This window comes from Chanodichthys erythropterus, chromosome 13, assembly GCF_024489055.1.
Source record: "Chanodichthys erythropterus isolate Z2021 chromosome 13, ASM2448905v1, whole genome shotgun sequence".
Lineage (NCBI taxonomy): Eukaryota > Metazoa > Chordata > Actinopteri > Cypriniformes > Xenocyprididae > Chanodichthys > Chanodichthys erythropterus.
The window spans coordinates 41,284,716-41,307,122 of record NC_090233.1 but is presented as its reverse complement, the minus strand read 5'-3'; the positions used below and the strand labels follow the sequence as shown (position 1 = coordinate 41,307,122).

General features: G+C 37.6%; 1 protein-coding gene across 3 annotated transcripts; it reads left to right on the top strand.

Annotated features, from left to right (window-relative positions):
• Positions 1-270: 270 nt before the first annotated feature.
• dnajb5 (DnaJ heat shock protein family (Hsp40) member B5) lies at positions 271-20,864 on the top strand. Of its 3 annotated transcripts, none has more exons than XM_067406291.1 (4): positions 271-307; positions 2,703-2,959; positions 9,427-10,064; positions 17,663-20,863. In XM_067406291.1, exons 2-4 carry the CDS (start codon positions 2,749-2,751, stop codon positions 17,894-17,896), a joined length of 1,083 nt encoding a protein of 360 aa, XP_067262392.1. In that variant the 5' UTR covers positions 271-307; positions 2,703-2,748; the 3' UTR covers positions 17,897-20,863. The 3 variants fall into 3 exon arrangements, with proteins under 3 accessions (XP_067262392.1, XP_067262395.1, XP_067262394.1); XM_067406294.1 differs by lacking the exon at positions 271-307 and adding an exon at positions 988-1,035 and having other exon boundaries at positions 17,663-20,864; XM_067406293.1 differs by lacking the exon at positions 271-307 and adding an exon at positions 1,748-2,070 and having other exon boundaries at positions 17,663-20,864.
• Positions 20,865-22,407: the final 1,543 nt, after the last annotated feature.

The window sequence follows — 22,407 nt, the reverse complement described above, 5'->3', positions numbered from 1 at the left end:
AATATTTCAAATTAAATTTATGTGGTGAAAAATAATTGCATGAGTGTCCACTAGACTATTAGTCCATAAAAATGGTCAAATAAAGTAAGAAAAAAAAGTAAAAAAAAAAAAACTTTTTGTAAATTTCCTTCATTGTAAGCACACTTTGTCAGATATCTACAGTGCACTTGAGATGATTCTTGCTTGAAGTGATTTATTTGTAGGCTGTGCGGGGCGGGGCGTATGTAAATTGGGGGCGTGGCTAAAGGAATGGAGTAGAATGTCATGCAGCTCTAACCGGCAGACGGCTAAAGGATATTTTCACACGGTAAGCTCTTTTTTCAATTCTGTATACCTTCACAAATTCAAGTGAAACACATATTGACAGTCTTTATCCTCTTCTGTAAGATTTCACTGTGAGATATTGAAGTCTAGTCTGTTCTTAAAAGCTTTAGTCATGCCGCGGAGAGATTTTGACAACTTCAGTAGCTCATCGAGAATTATTATAAAATACCATTTCGGTTTCTAATTAATAGTAATGATATATATTGATACAATAACTGTAAATATGCCATAATACCAGTTCAATGACTGTTATCATGACCAGGCTTTTGAATTCTTATAGTAGCTAGTCGTTACTTTTATGAGAGTTCGTGTGTTTCAAAACCTCGCTGTCTGCTGCTTAGACAGCTCAGAAGGTTTGAGACACAGCCGGTATTGATTTCATCTGTGCTTGCGTCTAATTTAAGGATGTTGTCTAATCGCACCCTGGTGTGCACACTCTGCAGAGCCCATAGCTGTATGCTGGTGCAGACGCGGATAATCTAACACCTATTTTTATGCGAAAAATACATAAAGAGGTCAGGCTTGTCTAACTGACGTCAGTGAGATATCACTCAGTCACCAGTCGTGCGTTATTTTTTCATTGGTGGTCATCATGACATCATTAAATACCGGAGAGGAATACCGGGAGACCTCAGAGGTTTTGGTTTAGTGATGAGGATTTCCTGTCGGATGCGGCAAACCGGCATCATTGTTCTGCAGATATTGTAACTGGTGAGCTTTAATGAATTTGTTCGTGATCCAGTGGGTATAACGTTATATGGCTTTGTGTATTGTAGACAAAACGTGTTTTCAGTCAAACGGAAAAGACCGAACAAGCAAATAGCCTAAATGCAACGACACTTTTTAAATGCATGCGTGTTTATGTGTGTAAATCGTGTATAATTTGCTTGCTGAACATAAAGTCTTTGTTAGTGTTTCTTTCTGCAGTGCCGCCCAAACGACACGCTCAAATGAGCTGCACTCAGCGCTATACATACAGTTTCAAATATGTCCTTCGCGGTGCTGTGTGACACTAAAACCTTTCTTGGCCACTATGAAATATGATTGTAGAATATTGCTGTTTAATATTTATGTCTACTGTCTGTGTTTTTATGAACATCGTGGACACTGACTGATTGTAGCAGATAGGCATAAGTAATATCAAACGAGCAGGAGTGCTGATGTTCTTCATATCAGCACGTCTGAAATGCCGTGGGTAGAGACTGTGCCAGTGGCTGTGCCCTACATAAGGGACCCCAGGGTGGCAATGGCCCCATCAGATTGACAGCTGGTCCACCCAATCAAATGAGACACAAAATAATTGTTTTTTTAAAAAAAGAAGAAATAAATCGCACATACATGACAATAATAATTGCTCAAATACATGAATTTAGTGGATGTCACTCTTGAAACTTTGTGTAGGCTACATGGCCGCTGCAAGCAAAACAAAATATTTATTTAAACTCTGAACTAATACATCGCCTAGACTTTATCACTAAACAGCTGTCACTCATCTTAGTTCACTGGGATGACGCAATCTCACGAAGTTCCGTTATAATCAATGAATCTGTCTACACTGCACAATGAATCTTCTATTTACATAATGTCTACACTTTTTTCTTATAAAGAGAGGATTTGCGAGCGTGCAGTTCAAAACTCTGGCTTTGAGCGGATTCTGAATTAAACACCTCTGATTGGCCATTGCATTCAAGAAATCAACAGACATGTCTGCAATTGGCTACATTGCTCAACTCTGCAAAAAACACTGTAAATAGAAACCTTTGACACTCTGCACATTATTACCTTTGTTTATTGTTCTTATTCTGTTATTATTACACTGGTTATTTTATTAATTAATGGATTTTGTTGTTTTCAATAAACAGTTGGTTGACAATAAGTCATAATTCTTAATTGTCAAATTATTTTTAGTCCATGTAGGCCTATTGTAAAATGTAATTTGAGAGTTAGCATTGAGGTCCACCCTATTTCACCAAGGTCCACTCACTTTAAAATTTCTGGCCTCACCACTGGACTGTGCATTTTATGTTACTTAACAGTTCATTAAAACCTAAACAATATCAAGTACTTTAAGTGTAAAACACAAATTAGCCAATTAATTTGTATATTTCTGCCCCGTCAATGAAAAAATTGTTTCAAACCTTCTACGGCTCAGTGAGCAACACACTGAATAATGGAAAGCGGTCAGGCTTAGATCCACTCTGTGTTTTACATTTCACACTTAACAGTGACAAACCCACTCTGTGAGCATTTATGGAGCAAAAGAAACACAAACGCTTCCTTTTAAGAAAACAAAACAACAACGCTGAATGCAAACTCTGCCAAAATGAAAAACTAATTTTTTCTATTTTTATGTTTCTATTTTCACCTTTGTTTTGTAGAGAGCTTGGAGTGGTTCTGGAAGGACTCTATTTGTAAATTAAAGCCATGGGGAAGGATTACTATAAGATCCTTGGCATACCATCAGGCTCTAATGAGGATGAAATCAAAAAAGCCTACAGGAGGATGGCCCTAAAGTTTCATCCAGACAAAAACAAGGATCCTAATGCTGAAGAGAAGTTTAAGGAGATAGCAGAGGCTTATGAGGTTCTGAGTGACCCAAAGAAGAGAGTGATCTATGACCAGTATGGTGAGGATGGTGAGTATGGTTTTTAACAACAACAACAACAACAACAAAAAATTATTTCGGTCTTTGCAATCAATTTTTCATAAGAAATAAAAATATACATAATAACCGAAAAAGATGTAGGCTGAAGCCACTGCTTATTATTTGTACAAATTGATATCTGTCATCAAGGTAACTTTTTAACCAAGAGAAGACTTCCTCTTATACCATATCTTTCCATTTTCATCATTAATAAGCCACGATCGATAGTGTCAAAACCTTTTTTAAATCTAGGATCACCCCCACAGTATATTCATTATTATCCATTGAAGTGGAAATCTCTTCCACCAGTTCCATCACTGCCATTGAGGTCGACCTATTTGCTCTAAAGCCATACTGATGTTCGCTCAATAATTTGTGTTTATCTATAAAATTATCAAGCCGATGTACAAATAATTTCTCTAAAATTTTTGAGAACTGGGAAAGCAGAGAAATTGGTCTGTAATTGGAAAAAAGATCTCTATCGCCACTTTTAAAAATAGGAATAACTTTAGCTACTTTCATATTAATTGGAAATATGCCTGTTAAAAATGACTGATTACAAATACAGTGGGTACGGAAAGTATTCAGACCCCCTTAAATTTTTCACTCTTTGTTATATTGCAGCCATTTGCTAAAATCATTTAAGTTCATTTTTTCCTCATTAATGTACACACAGCACCCCATATTGACAGAAAAACACAGAATTGTTGACATTTTTGCAGATTTATAAAAAGGAAAGACTGAAATATCACATGGTCCTAAGTATTCAGACCCTTTGCTCAGTATTTCGTAGAAGCACCCTTTTGATCGAATACAGCCATGAGTCTTTTTGGGAAAGATGCAACAAGTTTTTCACACCTGGATTTGGGGATCCTCTGCCATTCCTCCTTGCAGATCCTCTCCAGTTCTGTCAGGTTGGATGGTAAACGTTGGTGGACAGCCATTTTTAGGTCTCTCCAGAGATGCTCAATTGGGTTTAAGTCAGGGCTCTGGCCGGGCCATTCAATCACAGAGTTGTTGTGAAGCCACTCCTTCGTTATTTTAGCTGTGTGCTTAGGGTCATTGTCTTTTTGGAAGGTAAACCTTCGGCCCAGTCTGAGGTCCTGAGCACTCTGGAGAAGGTTTTCGTCCATGATATCCCTGTACTTGGCTGCATTCAGCTTTCCCTCGATTACAACCAGTCGTCCTGTCCCTGCAGCTGAAAAACACCCCCACAGCATGATGCTGCCACCACCATGCTTCACTGTTGGGACTGTAATGGACAGGTGATGAGCAGTGCCTGGTTTTCTCCACACATACCGCTTAGAATTAGGGCCAAAAAGTTCTATCTTGGTCTCATCAGACCAGAGAATCTTATTTCTCACCATCTTGGAGTCCTTCAGGTGTTTTTTTAGCAAACTCCATGCGGGCTTTCATGTGTCTTGCACTGAGGAGAGGCTTCCGTCGGGCCACTCTGCCATAAAGCCCCGACTGGTGGAGGGCTACAGTGATGGTTGACTTTCTACAGCTTTCTCCCATCTCCCGACTGCATCTCTGGAGTCAGCCACAGTGATCTTTGGGTTCTTCTTTACCTCTCTCACCAAGGCTCTTCTACCCCCGATAGCTCAGTTTTGCCGGACGGCCAGCTCTAGGAAGGTTTCTGGTCATCCCAAACATCTTCCATTTAAGGATTATAGAGGCCACTGTGCTCTTAGGAACCTTAAGTGCAGCAGAATGTTTTTGTAACCTTGGCCAGATCTGTGCCTTACTACAATTCTGTCTCTCAGCTCTTCAGGCAGTTCCTTTGACCTCATGATTCTCATTTGTTCTGACATGCACTGTGAGCTGTAAGGTCTTATATAGACAGGTGTGTGGCTTTCCTAATCAAGTCCAATCAGTATAATCAAACACAGCTGGACTCAAATGAAGGAGTAGAACCATCTCAAGGATGATCAGAAGAAATGGACATTTTAGCAAATGGCTGCAATATAACAAAGAGTGAAAAATTTAAGGGGGTCTGAATACTTTCTGTACCCACTGTACATGTAAATGGTTTTACTATATGTTCCATAATGTTTTTTAATCATGACGTCAATATCATTACAATCAGTTGACTTTTTACTCTTAGAGTTATTGACAATGTCAAGTATTTCCTTTTCATCAGCTCCCCTAATGAATATTGAATAACTATTACTGGAAATATTTACTTCTACCCTATCCCCATTTCTTTGCACCACAATCTCATTTGTTAACTTATATCCAATATTTACAAAATACTCATTAAATTTACTGGCAATATCATTCACCTTATCTATAACTCTTTTATCATCCTTTATAAAATAATTTGGATAATCTACTTTTGCCATATTCTTTTTAATTATACTATTGAGTATTTTCCATGTTGCTTGAGTGTTACTTTTATACCTGCAGTAATTTATAATAATATTCCTTTTTACTAAATCTTATAATACTTATTAATTTATTTTTATATATCTTATATTTATTCTCAGCTTGTTTTGATCTAGTTATTATAAATTTCCTATATAATGCACTTTTCTTTTTACATGCCTTCTATATTCCCTTAGTAATCCATGGTTTATCATCATTTTTGCGCTCCTTTACAATCTTATAGAAACAGTGTTTTTCATATTGTTCAATTAGTGTGGTCAAGAAAGCATCACAGGCTCTATTAGGATCATCATTTACATAAACAGTTTTGTTTCTTAAGGTCCTCCTCAAGGGCAGCAATGGCTTCTGGTGTTCTATGTCCAAACATTCCAAAATATTTTCTATAGTTAGTGACATACTAATCAAACTGCATCTTAACGCTGTATCAACATACAAGGCAACTCCACCTCCTTTTTTAGTAACTCTGTTAACCGTAAACAAATTATATCCCTCCAGTTCTACATCTTGTACTTTCTCGTCATCAAGCCAAGTCTCTGACACAGCAATCACATTAAATTTATTGGTTCCATATACAGAAGAACTACAGCCAAACATCTCAGTACCTTATCAGATTCTATGACTCATTCTTGGGGCATAATTAGTTTTCTAAGAAATAATAATAATAATAATAATAATAATAATAATTTAATTATTTAATTATATTTTTTCACAGTTTGATAATCTTTATATAGCCAGTTTTAAATAGATATTTGATTGGACACACTAAAGTTTTTTGTTGTGCTTATCATTGTTCTAAATCCCACTACTAGAAGTAGAGGATCGTTCACACTTGTAATTTAGAAGTGGTGTTAGCACCACATTTTTCCCAGGTTGTGAAACCCTGCTTCAGAGCAGGATTAGAACTAATTTTGCACTGTTAACGTTAACTTGTACGGTATGAAGCAACAGACACTCAATCACATGCCGCATATTCACATACACTTTCAGCGTCTGAGGCGAAAAATGTCAAATGGTCTAGGAAAACATCAACTGTGGTGAAAAACAGTTTTATTCTTACCTTATTCTTACCTTACCTTATGATGATGTACAAGAGCCAGACAAGCCTTTATGTAAACAAGGGACATGCTGTGTTCATCCAATCAATGACACTGACACTGCAAAAATGCAAATAAGAATGTTAACCCAGGGTTTAGGAATTTGCAATGTTAAATGTTGGATTATGAATTCCTAGGATTAATTGTTAACCCCAGGTAAAGTAAATCGTGAAACAAGATATCTCTGTTGGACAAAGTTGAAAAATATCTTGTCTTGCAAAATGTGCAGTCAGTACCACGGCTCCCTATATACTAAGTGCGTGTGATCGCAAATTCGAAAAAAAGTGAAAAGCGAGCATGCATTTAAAAGCTATTTCAATACCCAGCATATTAATAGTGGCTCCCTGATGCCCGTGAATAATTGGCCTATACACAGAGTACGGGTGATTGCCAAAGTGAAAAGTGCTGCTCCCCCTCCGCGGAGTTATTGGTAATTCTGGTGTCGTCGCAAATGTATTTCCCAGTGTGAAAATGTCTTCACCGTGACAACCCTACAGTGTGTTTGTATTTGGTGTTGCATCAACAGCATTGTACTTCATCATATAATTTCTAAGAAAACATTACAGATGCTACAACAAGACTTCATGGATCAGATAGGACAGCCCTTAAAAGGATCTTGTCGTGGCTAACGTAGCTAGACCACTACGTTCTTTATGTTCTTTATACAATGTCAGTGCAACTCTACCACCTCTGCTTTTTGCCAACATTCAGAATAACTCCTTCACACTGCAGGATGATGCAGAGAAGTTCTCTGACTAATATAAGAACTATAAACATGGCAATGTTCCAAAATAATAAAAATGTCTGTGGAAACAAAGAAGGATTTCAAATGTTCCCACTTATGCCAGCTCCAGGCTAGATGCCAAACTAAGCATCTTTACACTGAGCACACCTTTGCCAATTCCTCCTTCACTGAAGTTACTCCTGAATTTCGCAAGGAATCCCTTTATGTTTTTAGAGTCTTTGCATAAATTCTTTCTGTGCACGGTGGCTTGGTTCCATATTGCTTGTACAAAGAGCCAGTAGGTTCCCTCAAATGGCTGCGGCAGCAGAAGCAAGCTTATTTGGCTCTATTAACACAGATTCACTATGAGGTATTATGTTTTTAAATCTGTATTTTAAGATATATGAATCTGTTATTTCCAAATGACCCACTTTAATAACCATCCCCTCATTAGCTGTTTTTCCCTGAGGAGTTAATTGGAGTTGCAAAGAATGAAGCGGAAACATGTTTTATAGGATGTCTGCATTAAGTATGCAGACTGAAGAGTTGAAGATGTGAAGTTGCAAGATGAGTCAGCTTGTGTCCTGGACGTTAGAAGGAGTCCATTTGTTACAAGCCATCAATCACCCACCATAACACAAGGATGTTAATGGTTTTTTAACTGAAAAAAAAACACAAAAACAAATGATTGTTTGATCCTAATTGACCTGCTCTGTCTGTACTTCTATTTTTGTGCAGAGGATAGATTTGCAGTAAACCTCAAATAACAGTTTAGACACCCAAGCTCAGAGAACATCACTATGTTATGGTCTTCAACTCATACAAGATCATTAGTTCCCCAGGATTTGTGCTACATGTTCTTTTCATCTTATTTTTTAGAACCAAACCCACCAAGTTGAGCCAGCTAGAAGTGAAGAAGACTTTTAGGAGAGTGTTTCTGTTCTTGCCCAGCAATTTGAATCTGTTCTTTTTGTAACCAAACTGAGAGGAGGTGGAGAAAAGAGAGAGAGAGAAAGAAAGACTTGGCGGGTCTTTTGTTGAGCTTTACACCTCAAAATGGTGATGTGTGAACAGTTGCAGACTAAATCAAATTCTATTCCATGCTATGTCATGGAGTAGGCTAGTACTTGATAATTGCCCAGCAGAACTCTAGAATTAACATCTCAGTTGCCAATTATTGTGTCTATGTAGAGCTGTCATCATAATTCAGAAGTGGACTACTGGTATTTTTCTTTCTTCAAATTATGTTTTATTAACATAATTCAGGAGGAACAAGTCAAATAAGCTACCTAATCATTACGTCATCTTAATGATTACGTCATCTCAACCAGCTGTCAACGATCTGTAATCAACATATCTACCCAATCGGCATGAGTTCAGGCCTGTATATAATCACAGTCAAAACTCACCCAAGGATCCTCAACAGTTTCCAGAATCCCTCCACCACCCCGTCTCCTCACACTCTCTGGGTTACTTCATATAATCTAAAGGGGGGGGGGGGGTACTCTGTGTTCGAGCCGATTACCGAGCTCGGAGCCCTCTCCCCGGACAGCACGCCAAATACGTTTACCAATTTATTTACCTGACTTATTTGTAAGTGATAACTCGTGAAACAAATAGAAATTGGAAGTCATAGAGTCATAGAGGTGTGTTTGGCTATTTCACTTTTTGGCTATTTCAAATAATTATCATGCAAAGAAATATACTGTCCTCTTAGTAATGTCAAGGGAACGAGTCAAAGAATCATCTTGGAGTTGGCATACAATGGTATTGGTAAAGAGGTCCAACTGGGCTGTGTGTCAATGTACTTGCTTCTTTTAAGAAAAATTACGCTTTCCATTGAGGAATCTACATTATATACAATCTTGAATTCTTAAAATATAGTATGCAGTAAGCCATAATAGTTATAAGTCATCCTTTTTAGTTAACGCTTTTATAGAGAGTGGATTAGGCTTTATCAGTGTCGAGCAGAATGGACTCTTCAAGGCCAGTGGAGTCCTAAATCCAGCTGTGGCAGGCTCTCTAAACTGGTGATGCCCTCAATATGGCTCCTTCAATCCTTTTTATACTTAAAAGATGACAAAAAGTTATTCTGGATAATTTTTAAAGATCCAGAAATATCACCACTGAAAGCTCGAGCGCTTACTTACCTTGTAACTGTCACAGAAGATGCTCATCTGTGAAATTAGGTAGAACTTAAAATAATGCAGAAAACCCTGATACATTTTCCCCCCCTGTGTATTTCCATTCAGGTTTGAAAGCAGGTGGCACAGGCTCATCTAGTGGACAAGGGACTACATATCACTACACTTTCCATGGGGATCCACATGCCACCTTTGCTTCTTTCTTTGGAGGCTCCAACCCCTTTGATATATTCTTTGGCTCTGGACGCCAGCGAGGAACGACTAATGGCTTTGCAGACCATGGTGACCATGACATGGACATTGACATGGATGGAGATGATGATCCTTTCAGTTCCTTCAGCCACTTTGGCTTCAATGGTGTTAACGGTTTTCATCATGGTGGAGGTCGAAGACATCGTAATGAGCAACTTCATGGTGGCCGTAGGAAAGTGCAGGACCCTCCGGTGGTACATGAGCTTAAAGTGTCTCTAGAGGAGATCTTCCACGGATGTACCAAGCGGATGCGAATCACTCGCCGACGACTGAACCCAGATGGAAGGACAATGAGGACAGAGGACAAGATCCTTAACATTGTCATCAAGAGAGGCTGGAAGGAAGGGACCAAGATCACCTTCCCCAAAGAGGGTGATGAGACGCCTGAGAACATTCCTGCTGATATTGCATTTGTGCTCAAGGACAAAGGGCACCCATTCTTTAAAAGGGATGGCTCCAACATCATTTACACAGCCAAGATTGGTCTTAAGGAGGTATGTGCTCATTGTTTTGACACAATCAGTTTTTCAAACCATTTGGTTTCCAGCATGTGTTTTAACCCACAATATATTGCAGTGTTTCCCAACCCTGTTCCTGGAGGCACACCAACAGGACACATTTTGGATGTCTTCCTTATCTGACACATTCATTTCAGGTCTTGGAGTCTTTTCTTAGAAGCTGATGAGTTAAATCAGGTGTGTTTGATTAGGAATAGTTTAAAAATGTGTAGTGTTGGTGTGCCTCCAAGAACAGAGGTGTCTCCATTCAAAGTTCTGAATTTAACTTATGCGCACAATTGGAATATCACACAAGACATTTGTGAATAAAGCAGCATTTCCATCGTCTGCTGGTTACACCAGTTATTCAGTCACAACCACTGTTGTGCATTGAGGGATTTATTCGATAAATGTGTTTCCATCGTAGTTTATGCATGTCTTCTTATTGGGTAAAAAAATGTATCCACCTCAATTGAGTGCATAACTTTTTTTATGCACATTATTAGAATTTATGCGCATCTTGCCGTGTCCATCTAGCGTTTTTTATGCGATATCCCAAAATGTGCATAAAATAGGTGGATGAAAACATAGCTACAGATATATTTGTTATTAGCCAGAAATTCAGTATTGTGCATCCCTAATTGACAGTCAGTTTTTTGCACCTGTGGGCTTTTTCCCATTATTCCTTGACATTCCCTGACTGGTCGTCAAAGCAGACTGGCTTGTTTTATCAGTTGGCTTCTGTAGCCCAAGAATAGACAGACCCAGACTTAGATTAGACAGGTTTACTGCAGTCTCAACACTGGACCACTCTTTGGCCTTTGTGCCCTCATTTACATGGACTTAAAGGGTAAATTAATGGGCTTCATTTGGTATCAACCCCACTGAGTTTAAAATAAGTGCTGACCTTGTTAACCTGCACAGCTGCTAAATTTGGCTGCATTTTACTCCCCATGCAAACCATTGGTAGTTTTATTGTCCTGCAATATCTGTGACTAGTGCTACACGACATATTGTTTCAGCATCAACATCATGACATCGTGATAAGTAGGTAGATAAGTAGTAAGTAGGAATTATAGTTGATCCGTGATCTGTACGTACCAGGCCCCACAGTTCTGAACGCATCTGAGTTGTGGATTAGTAACAAAGTTTAACCATCATAGAGTAAATGTGCATGTTTCTTTAAGTTCTGTAAGTTTAAACATTCAAATGAGTTTAAAGCATTCAAGCACAAGAAGATACTTAGACAGCATGCGAAAATGGAATTCAGTTCTCTTTCTCATTTTTTTGTGCTTGAACAAAGTATCCTGGTAAACACACTTGTCTTACTTCAAAGTAAACAATTGAGAAAGAAAACAGATGCGTATCATTAGGTTATACTGAACATGTGCATTAGGTCTTAAAGCGATGACTTAAAGCCTAATATAACTGCTGCTGTCTTTGTCATTAATGTTAATCAAACAACAAAAGACAATGACAAAATCACTTTTGTAGCTTTAACAAAGATTAATTACTCTGAACAAAATATAAATGCAACATTTTTGTTTTTGCCCCCATTTTTCATGAGCTGAACTCAAAGATCTAAGACTTTTTCTATGTACACAAAGGCCTATTTCTCTCAAATATTGTTCACAAATCTGTCTAAATCTGTGTTAGTGAGCACTTCTCCTTTGCCTAGATAATCCATCTACCTCACAGGTGTGGCATATCAAGATGCTGATTAGACAGCATGATTATTGCAAAGGTGTGCCTGTCAGTATCTGGTGTTAGCATCATTTGCCTCACGCAGTGCAACACATCTCCTTCGCATAGAGTTGATCAGGTTGTTGATTGTGGCCTGTGGACTGTTGGTCCACTCCTCTTCAATGGCTGTGCGAAGTTGCTGGATATTGGCAGGAACTGGAACACTCTGACGTATATGCTGATCCAGAGCATCACAAACATGCTCAATGGGTGACGTGTCCAACGAGTATGCTGGCCATTCAAGAACTGGGATGTTTTCAGCTTCCAGGAATTGTGTACAGATCCTTGCAACATGGGGCCGTGCATTATCATGCTGCAACATGAGGTGATGGTAGTGGTTGAATGGCACAACAATGGGCCTCAGGATCTCATCACGGTGTCTCTATGCACTCAAAATGCCATCAATAAAATGCACCTGTGTTCGTTGTCCATAACATACACCTGCCCATACCATAACCCCACCGCCACCATGGGCCACTCGATCCACAACGTTGACATCAGCAAACAACTCACCCACACAACGCCATCTGCCCTGTGCAGTGAAAACCGGCATTCATCCGTGAAGAGAACACCTCTCCAAAGTGCCAGACGCCATCGAATTTGAGCATTTGCCCACTCAAGTCGGTTACGATGACGAACTGCAGTCAGGTCGAGACCCCAATGAAGACGACGAGCATGCAGATGAGCTTCCCTGAGATGGTTTCTGATAGTTTGTGCAGAAATTATTTGGTTATGCAAACCGACTATTGCAGCAGCTGTCCGGGTGGCTGGTCTCAGATGATCTTGGAGGTGAAGATGCTGGATGTGGAGGTCCTGGGCTGGTGTGGTTACACGTGGTCTGCGGTTGTGAGGCCGGTTGGATGTACTGCCAAATTCTCTGAAACGCCTTTGGAGACGGGTTATGGTAGAGAAATGAACATTCAATTCACGGGCAACAGCTCTGGTGGACATTCCTGCACTCAGCATGCCAACTACACGCTCCCGACATCTGTGGCATTGTGCTGTGTGATAAACTGCGCATTTTAGAGTGGCCTTTTATTGTGGCCAGCCTAAGGCACACCTGTGCATCTAATCAGCATTTTGATTTGCCACATCTCTGAGGTGGATGGATTATCTCGGCAAAGGAGAAGTGCTCACTAACACAGATTTAGACAGACTTGTGAACAGTATTTGAGAGAAATAGGCCTTTGATCTTTGAGTTCAGCTCTTGAAAAATGGGGGCAAAAACAAAAGTGTTGCATTTATTATTTTGTTCATTGTATATGCAGCGAAGACTATATGTTATTTTACATTTGATTATTCAATTTCTGTACCTGAATACAGTTAAACTTGCCTGAAAAACAAAAGCACAGTTTGTTTAATTTGTTTCTTTGTTCTATTGTATTTATCTATGCTTGTAATTTGTTTATTTTCTATGCAGATTGACTCCCCTAGAAAATCACCCCAGTCATTCTAGAATGAATCATTCTTTCCAAATAGAGCTATTCAAGTTATCTTGTGAAATTATTTTCATATTGCAATATATAAAGCAGAAAAACAAAATATCGCAATGTCAGTTGTTGTTTCAATATCGTGCAGTCCTATCTGAGACCTACCATTTCATTATGAAACATATTCATATTATTGTATAACATTATAATGTGTATATATGGGTAAATGTAAATGAGCATGCCCAGTTTTGATCTACCATAGTTATAGGACTCAATAGAACAAATCATGCTTGGTGACTGTAGAGTGCCTACATGGCTCAACATCATTGCTGATTTACTCTCTCTCTCTCCCACTTCAGTGTGAGAGAACAGGAATGTCATGGTGCAGTGTCATACGCCAAAGCAGTGTCCTCGCTTTGAAAAAGCGAGTTGAACTCGCCTTGAAGAGTTGAACCGCGCATATAAAATTGTCATGTGACTGAGCCAAGCGTGGTTTTTCGGGTTGCACATGAAACATTTAATGTTTACGCCTGGAACCAGAAAAGCATTGCTGATAATATAGTTTGTCCACAATAAACAAGCAGGTGAAAAGCAATCATAATTGGAATTGAAAAGTTTTGTGAATTGTATTTCTGTTGTATCACAGCATACTGTAGTTGTGTTTTCATCGTGAAAGTTCAGGAGTTTATGACAGCTCATAGCGTCATTGATGCAGTGCTAGCCTGAGGGGATTCAATAAGAACCTCAGAAAATTCTGCCCCAAGTCATTAAATGCTGGAACATGATGCTTCAAAGCAATAATTTAAATATTCTATTGATGTTGTCTAGATGTAATGGTATTTTCATGGGCTGACCCACTGAGGATAATAACTACAGTAACTGCAGTGACCTAGAAAACCACTGTCAGTTAATACTTTATAGTGACATCAGCAGAAACAGCCTTAATGTCAGTCTTGAGGGACTGGTGTGTTGTTTCAGAGCACCACTGTCATTAATGGCAAAGATATTTTCTTGCCTTTCTGTTAACTTTACTTTTGGCAACTTTTACCTTGGCAACCCAGCCAAGGCAGTCAGCTGTCAGCTGTTTCAAATAATAATGTGTCCATGAGATTTCTCTACAGTGTAAGTTCCTTTACCTAAAACAGCATTTTGGCTTTTGTAAAATGTCAACCATGGATGTGAATATCTGAAAACATCAGTGGTGTCTGTCTTAAATGACTACTAATAGTCTCTGAGATTTTTCAGAGCAGTGATTTACTTTTAAAGGTCTCGCTCATTAGATGCTCAGAATGAAACTTGATAAGTTCCAGTGGACACCACAAACTGTTTTGCCATCTGGTACCCTCTCATGCATACTGATGGCAGCGTGCCCCACAAATTTTCATCTGCCTGTTTATTGTAGATGCATTCACAGGACAGATTTAGCATGGATCTAGACTGTTCTCATGGGCACATTGTCTTCATTTCAATATGACTTTTCATTTAGAGTTGTTCTTAGTGTAACCCCAAGGCATTGCTTTAATTAGAGCTCTGATCTTCTTTAATTGCTTGCTGGGTTTGTACAAGAGCAAGACAGCTATAAGGTCCTCGTCTGCTGGTAATTTCCATACCCATTCACCTAGTAATTACTCATCAGCAGTACCAAAGAGCCCTGTTAGCAGTGATGCTAAGAAAATGCAAGGTCACATGATGATATCTGTATAATAATGCTGGATTATTCAAGACAGCTCTGAATGTGATCTTGCATGCATCAAGTTAATTTTTTAATGTGAGCATTGTATCTCAAAGGTACATTCAGTAATTTGGGCAATGTTTTAGGTAATGTTAGCGTTGCTCTTCTTTGTGTATTTAAGTATCCATACCTGAGTGGTGTTAAGCCGCTACACTGCCAGTCTGCCACCTATCAACATGGATCAGCACAAACGTCTCTGAATTTTATGTAAAATACTCTGATACTAGTGAGTTTTAGAGAGCGTTCAGTGCAAGAATTAATTCCCTTTTACCTGTCCAACAAAAATAGAAGCACTTTGGATTTTCTCTGTCATCAAATCTTTCCACCTTGTGTATTCCATATCAATGTTTACACTCATTTGTGTCTTTGTCTGGCTTTCTGTCTTCTGGCTTTCTGTATCTTCATCTGTACATTAACTTGTCTCTTGTCCCTTGTCTCTGCTGACAACAAGTAAGTGTCAACATTGTCTAATTTTTGCTCTTCGCATCATCAAACAACACTACGCTACTAGCGTATCTACAGAGGCGGCAGCCAATGAGCGTGAGGAGAATTTTCTGATGTTTAGTAAACTGCGGATCACGTCATTTCAACATAGCGGAATACATTTAGGGGGGTGACTCGCAACATGCATAATTAAAACACTTTTTATAGAAAACAGTCTACAGTGACTCTTCACAAAAAAACACTATTTAGTTTTCTGAATGTGAAAAACCTTTTAAATTAGCACCAAACTCATGAATGTACCTTTTATATGTGACAAACCTTTTTGTCACACTTAGCTGTAGACCATAAAAGAACTTGTTTTATTTTCAATCTCCTTCAACAAGACTATGTTTGGGAAACATCATCTTTAGCCAGAGTCAAGGAGATGCCTGGCACCTTGTCATGGTCAACTGTTTTGTGAGAGTATCAGCTACTCCCTTCTTTCCATGAATCCCCCCGTCTCCCATCCCCCCAGCCCACACCACTGCTGTCTGTAGGAAGGAGCTGATGTCATTGCGAACACATTTCCTCATCCCTTGAGGCAGCTGCTAAGCAGAGCTGTCTGGCAATGTTTGTGCTTGGTATTCACAGAAAGTTCATGAAAAGCTCTTCCAGCATAAGCTCACATGCAATAACCACAGCATCTTCACTGCATACATTTTAGCTTTAAAGTCTTGAATTTATGCATGTCGTTTTTAACATCCTGAACCCTCTCTAAAACTCACCAGTATCAGAGTAATTAACATAAAACTCAGAGACGATTGTGCTGATCCATGTTGATATTTAACAGTGAGGAACTTCAGCCCTGAAGATGAAAATGAACTAAATCTCTTATATGACGTAAATACAGGAGGAGCTTGTTTATCTAATCCTGTCAATTAAATTTGTAATCACTATGTCTTAGCAGTTATATTTTTCATAATTTTTATATTGTATTGTATATCTTTGCTTTTATCAGATGGGGTCCAGTGGGGATCTTAAAGCTTGAGCCCATCCATTATGGAAAGTGTTTACCTTATCACACTGCAGGATTATATGAAGCAGTGAAGTCATGAATTCTTTCATTATTTTAGGCACCAACTTTCAGAAAGCTCAGAGTACGCCACTAGCATCTCACTAACATCATGAATGCAGTGTGCTCAAGTACCATGAAATGCCAGCAACACAAAATATTCTTAACACATAAATCATATCACAAAATATTCTGTATCTAAGGTTGCCTCGGCTTCCGTTTGATTTACTTTTTTACATTTATTCATTAAACAGATGCTTTTATCCAAAGCAAAGTACAAATGAGCACATTAATATGATCTGATTATGGTTTGTGTATATTGTTTAGAAAATTCTTCCTCTTCAACAATTTGAAATCTAATTTTAGGAATTATTTTAGTTTGTTTGTGCAAACCTATGGAATCCAGCTTTACTCTATTTTTTATCCATAGCAACTTCTGATTTGGGACTCACAATTTATGTCCTCAGCTGATTTTTCAGTTGCTTCATTAGCTGTGTGAAATGAGAGCAGTGGCCAGAATTAGCTCTCTGTGCACTCAGTTACTCAATCTGAGGCATAACACACACATACACACACTTGGACATCCCCACACGCTTGCCCAATTTGACTCAATCCAAGTCCGAAACTTTACAGCTCCAGTTTTTAATCAAATGTGAATTAAGTTATTGTGTAGATAATTGGTGATTTAAAAAAAAATGTATTTAAAAAAAAAAAAAAAAATGAAAACAATTAATGACCATTTTATCTTGTTTATTTGTTTTCCACTTTAACTCTAATTAAATAATCATAAAATGTATTTAATAATAACACTAATAATTCACTACTGTTCAAAGGTTCTCAGTAATTTTATTTTTCAGTTTTTTTAAATTAAACTTTTATTTCATAGTAATTTTTTTTTTGCAAAATGTTTAATGTTGCAATGTTATCACAGTTTCAACAAAAACATTAAACAGCACAGCTGTTTTAACATCATATTAGAATGATTTCTAAAGGATCATGTGACACAGGACTGGAGTAATAAACTACTATATGTATATAAATATATACTGTACATGTGCTCTCTGTGCCTGTAACATCATAGAGGCATCTTACACTAAGTCTCTATGTCGCCATGTAGAGTTTGTGCTTAAGTGTTGAAATACCATCAGCGTCTCTTGTCCGCACTGACTTCACTTTGCTTTTTTCTTTTTGATAGGCTTTGTGTGGCTGCACAGTGAACATTCCCACCATTGACAACCGAGCGATCACATTGCCCTGCAACGATATCATCAAACCAGGCACAATCAAGAGACTGCGTGGAGAAGGCCTGCCTTTCCCAAAAAATCCATCCCAGCGTGGGGATTTGATAGTGGAGTTCCAGGTGCGTTTCCCAGACAGAATACCACCTCAGTCCAAAGAGATCATCAAACAGCACCTACCACAGTCTTAGAAGATGTTCAGTGGAATTACTTTATGCTTGCGTTTTTCAAACACACGTTTTCCTTAAAAATACAGACACTGAATTTGAAGAGGGACAAATATGTCGCAAGGACCAGAGGCTCATTTGATATTTTGTTGCAGTTTTAATTAATTTATTATCAATTTCACTGAACATATGGAACGCCGATTTTTTTGTTTTGTTTTTTGGACATGTTTTGAACTTTTTTAAAAAAAAAATAATCTTTTATTATTTCCCTTTAACAGTTTTTAATCTCTGTATCAATATGTTGAAGGCAAACGGTTATAAAGAAAAACAAAATGACTGGATGGAAGGTTAATATTTTTGGTGCAATGATGGAGATGAGGATGATCCAAAAACATCTGGCTATTTATTCTGAATTTGAATCTGTGTTGTTTTGTAGCAGATTAAACTCTTTTCCATTGTAATAACTGATAAGCTTGTTTTGAATGTTGATTATGTAAGACAACTAAAGTGTTGAGACTTCTGGATTTTTGAGCACCAGCAGAGACGTTCGGCAAGGATTTGATATATTTCCACCCATCTATACAGGTGCTTTCTGGTCATTTTTGAAGTACCAGGTAATGGTATTTCTGGTAAACATTCAGTGGTGTGATCAAGGGATTTTTTAGATCACATAAATTTTGAGTGCCTTAAAATGGCTCAAACCAGCTGTTTTATTTTCATTAGCATAGACATAAGGGTATTATTGAAACAAATACTGTAATCAGATTATTTTGTAATTTCAGGACCTTAAATAATTGATTGCAGTAACATCATTGAAGGGTTAGTTAACCCAAAGAGGATAAATCAGTCATGTAGACATCATCATGGTGCTCGTAACATGTCATTGTTTCTGTGGAACACATGAGTTAACTAGCAGAATGTCCAGGATGTTTTTCCAGAAAAGTAGTGACTGTGTCGCCTCTAGCTGTTAGTAAATAAAGACATTGTGTGTTGTGGAATCACCAGCTCTGAATATGAAAGAATGAAGGAGATAAAAGAATAAGGATAGTTTTTTTGTTTTGTTTTTTTACGTGCAAAGGAGACAAAAAATAAAAGACTAAAACATATAAAACAAATCAAAGAACAAAAAATATAATGGCCACCATAGACAAAATCTTATATATCATATGTGTGTTTCGGTTGCAGTCATATTCGTCAATCCAAGTTATCTTATAGGTTACATCCAGTTATTTGGTCTAACAAATCGTCCTTAGTAACAGTTCTTCATTGTTTTAACCGAGAGAAGGAATGTTTCAGTGAATGAATAATATCAATTCTGGTCTGTTCCTGTCAGTTTTTTTTTTTTTTTTTTTTTAAGAATTTGACAGTCAAAATTCACTTTCATTATATAGTAAAGAACAGCCTGGTCATTCTGTTAGATAACACATTTTGTGTCCCATAGAAAAAATAATACGGACAATATAATTGTTAAATGATCATTGAAGCAAATAACTATTGGAAAATGTCATTTGTTTATATTAATATACACACCACACTATACATTAAAAGACACAAACATCCTCCAAAGTGCAGCATTGCAGTCTCAGTATATTAAGATGAAAATGCCATTTTGTATTCCTATGAGCAAATGAAAGTGAATGAAAAACAATGTTGATTAGTGTTTGAAGATCGGTCGGTGTGAAACTGAGAACTGTGATGTCAAAAGTTTTTCTTTTTTGAAATACAGATCTTCATTGTTCAGTAACCACCGCTACAAATATTGCAAACATTTTTTATGAAGTTATGAGGGATTGATTTGTTTTTCGAACAGCTTTTTACTACAACCGTTTCAGTATACTGTATTTTACACTTTTAAATTTGTGCAATGTGAAATAAATTGCGATAGTTGTCTGTATTTTAGTTTAGGTTTATATAAAGCACAGAGTCTCCTTTCAATAGATTTGTGATGTACCATCTTTCTACGGTAACAACAGCCTTTAAGTAACAGCACTTTCTATTTAGGCAACAATTTTCACTTTTCCAGGGATCCATCCAGGATATCTCTTATATAGTCATAAAGGCCTGTTCACACCAAGAACCATGACTATAAAGATAATGATAAAAATATACTTCTAAAAATCATTTTAAATATAAAAGAATAGCAGAGTCCACACCACAACTATAACATTATCATTGAAATCACTTTCAGAATTCTTTCTAGCTGATAAACGATAAAAACATTGACAGCCAATTAGAATCCGTTCTGCTTTAAAGAGCTCGAGGATTTAAAGTGGCAGACGACAAAACTGCAGCACTTGCTTAGAATAGCGGATGCTAATATAGATATCATTATAGTTATCTTTTTAGTTATCGTTCTTGGTGTGAACGGGCCTTAACTATGTCATTTAATCATTACTGTATTTGGTGATAAATTGAAAGAACACAACCTTTTTAAAGACTGGTGTAAAATAGTTTTGTTATGTGCTGTTAGGATTGTTATACCATTGTACTCGTGGGACTTTTGAACATCCAGCCACTTCTGTTTGAATTTGAAATGTCCCATGTTTATGACTTCTGTCCTCATGTATAAATATCCAGCTCCCTATGTCCATTGGGAGGATAAATCAATGCAGAAAGCAAACAGTGTGTTAGTTTCCTCTGATTCAGAGAGAATCGGATACTGGCCTGTAAGCTTGTGTGTGTATATGCCATGCTGTTGACCTCTTTCATTTTCAGTATAGCTGCAGTATACATTTTTGGTGCTTTATAAATGATTTACAAGAACAAGTAATAAACCAAATATATTGACAGAAAAGGAAAATAATAATGATTACTGTTTCAGACTGAATGAAATGTAGACAGACTGACAGCTGTCCAAGTGACATGACAATGTTGGGCACACAAGGTAAACCTCAAACAAATTCTCCAATACAAAATCAGAATGTTGACAACAAATCCACATTTTAATATAGTTATAAAGTTTTAGTAGTTTATACAGTAATAGTAGTTATATAATGTAACAACTAGCAAAGGTTTCAACTCCACAGATCAATGCTGGACTAGAGTTTTGAATTTTTTGGTGTATTTAAAATAAATGTTATAAAAGAAATATTATTTGAACCAAAACGTTTGCTTTCATCTATTTTGAGGACATTATGTAAAGCCTACATGACATGAATGGAGAATGCTTTCATTATGCGGATATGTCTGATGGCTCATGCCACATCGCTTGACTCAGAAATGATCCTCATCCCTCCTCTGAAATTACGCAGTGAATCAGACTGTTCTCAGTCAACAAGAACATTTGACTCAATCAACTTCCTTTAAGTCAAGATAATTAACTAAAGGTGTTAATTCAGTTATTTCTTCAGAAGGTTGAAGTATGAATCAAAGTCCCATTGATGGATGTACTGCTGGTAATGTATAAAATCTATCAGTGATCATTAAAGGTGCTAAAGAGGATCTTTTCGTCGACTGAGAAACCAAAGACTGTTACTGAGTTTTTGAAATGAGCGCATGCGTAAGAACAACCCCCTTCCTTCACAGCTCATTTCGAGGGAACGCCTCCCAAAACTCATGCACAAGTATTGCAGCCACGCTCGTCTCTCACAAGGAACGTCACGGCAGTGATTGACAAGCCAGAGGGCCAATCGTTTATGTGATGATCGCGTAAACGATTGGCTGATGTCTTAAAGGCCCTACCTCGTGCACAGATGATGTATATTAATATTATTCCTTTCAGTGCACCTAATAAATAGTCTTTTATCAGTTAGTAAAGACAGTTTCAAGTAATATTGCAAAAATGTATAAAACAAAACATCCTCTGTAGCACCTTTAAGCATAACTAAACATTTCATGAAAGTACTTCTGAGTTTTCTGAGTTGAGATGGAGGGCATTCAAGGAGAAACATGGCCCCCAATATTCAGAGTAGTGTCTCAAATATTTGAAAATAGATTCTTATGCACTTCAACGGGCATCTGAGACCCTGATTTCTATTTACTTTTCTTCTTTTCAGCTTTTTGAAACACCCATGAGGCATTTCCTTAACTTAACTGAATAATTCATTGTTTGCGCTCCCAGAAATGTTGCCTCAGTAATACAGTGGCCTGATGTCACTCAAGAGAATTATGGTCCTCACTGATTAATACCATAATACATATTCATTAAAAATGTGTATCAAGCAAAATGCTGAGGCATTCTGGTAGTATTTCGTCAGTGGGTCAAAGGCAGATCTTATAAATATTTTAAACACTGTTTGCAGTTTCAAGTTTAGTATAACACTGGCATGCAGTAGATGTCATTGGCATGGAGAAATGCTCTGATTTCTGCCAAACTACTGCAGCTTTGCATATCATACTTGTAAGAGGGAGGAAAATGACATCAAAGAACAACGAGGTGAAAACAACTAAATAAAAAAAGATTAAGGGGTTGTTTACACAGAACACTATTTTGCATTCATGCACACTATGCTGCTTTTCCATTGTTTTTCTAAGGGAACATGCTAGATCAACATGTTTGACCGTTGTGCTCTCATCTCGTGTCTCTTGCAGCATCT

Bases quoted from the DNA above. Each gene is read 5' to 3' on its own strand.
- dnajb5 (XM_067406294.1), top strand. From the start codon at position 2,749: ATGGGGAAGGATTACTATAAGATCCTTGGCATACCATCAGGCTCTAAT. The intron at 2,960-9,426 runs GTGAGTATGGTT...ATTTCCATTCAG, and splicing joins TGACCAGTATGGTGAGGATG to GTTTGAAAGCAGGTGGCACA. The intron at 10,065-17,662 runs GTATGTGCTCAT...TCTTTTTGATAG, and splicing joins CCAAGATTGGTCTTAAGGAG to GCTTTGTGTGGCTGCACAGT.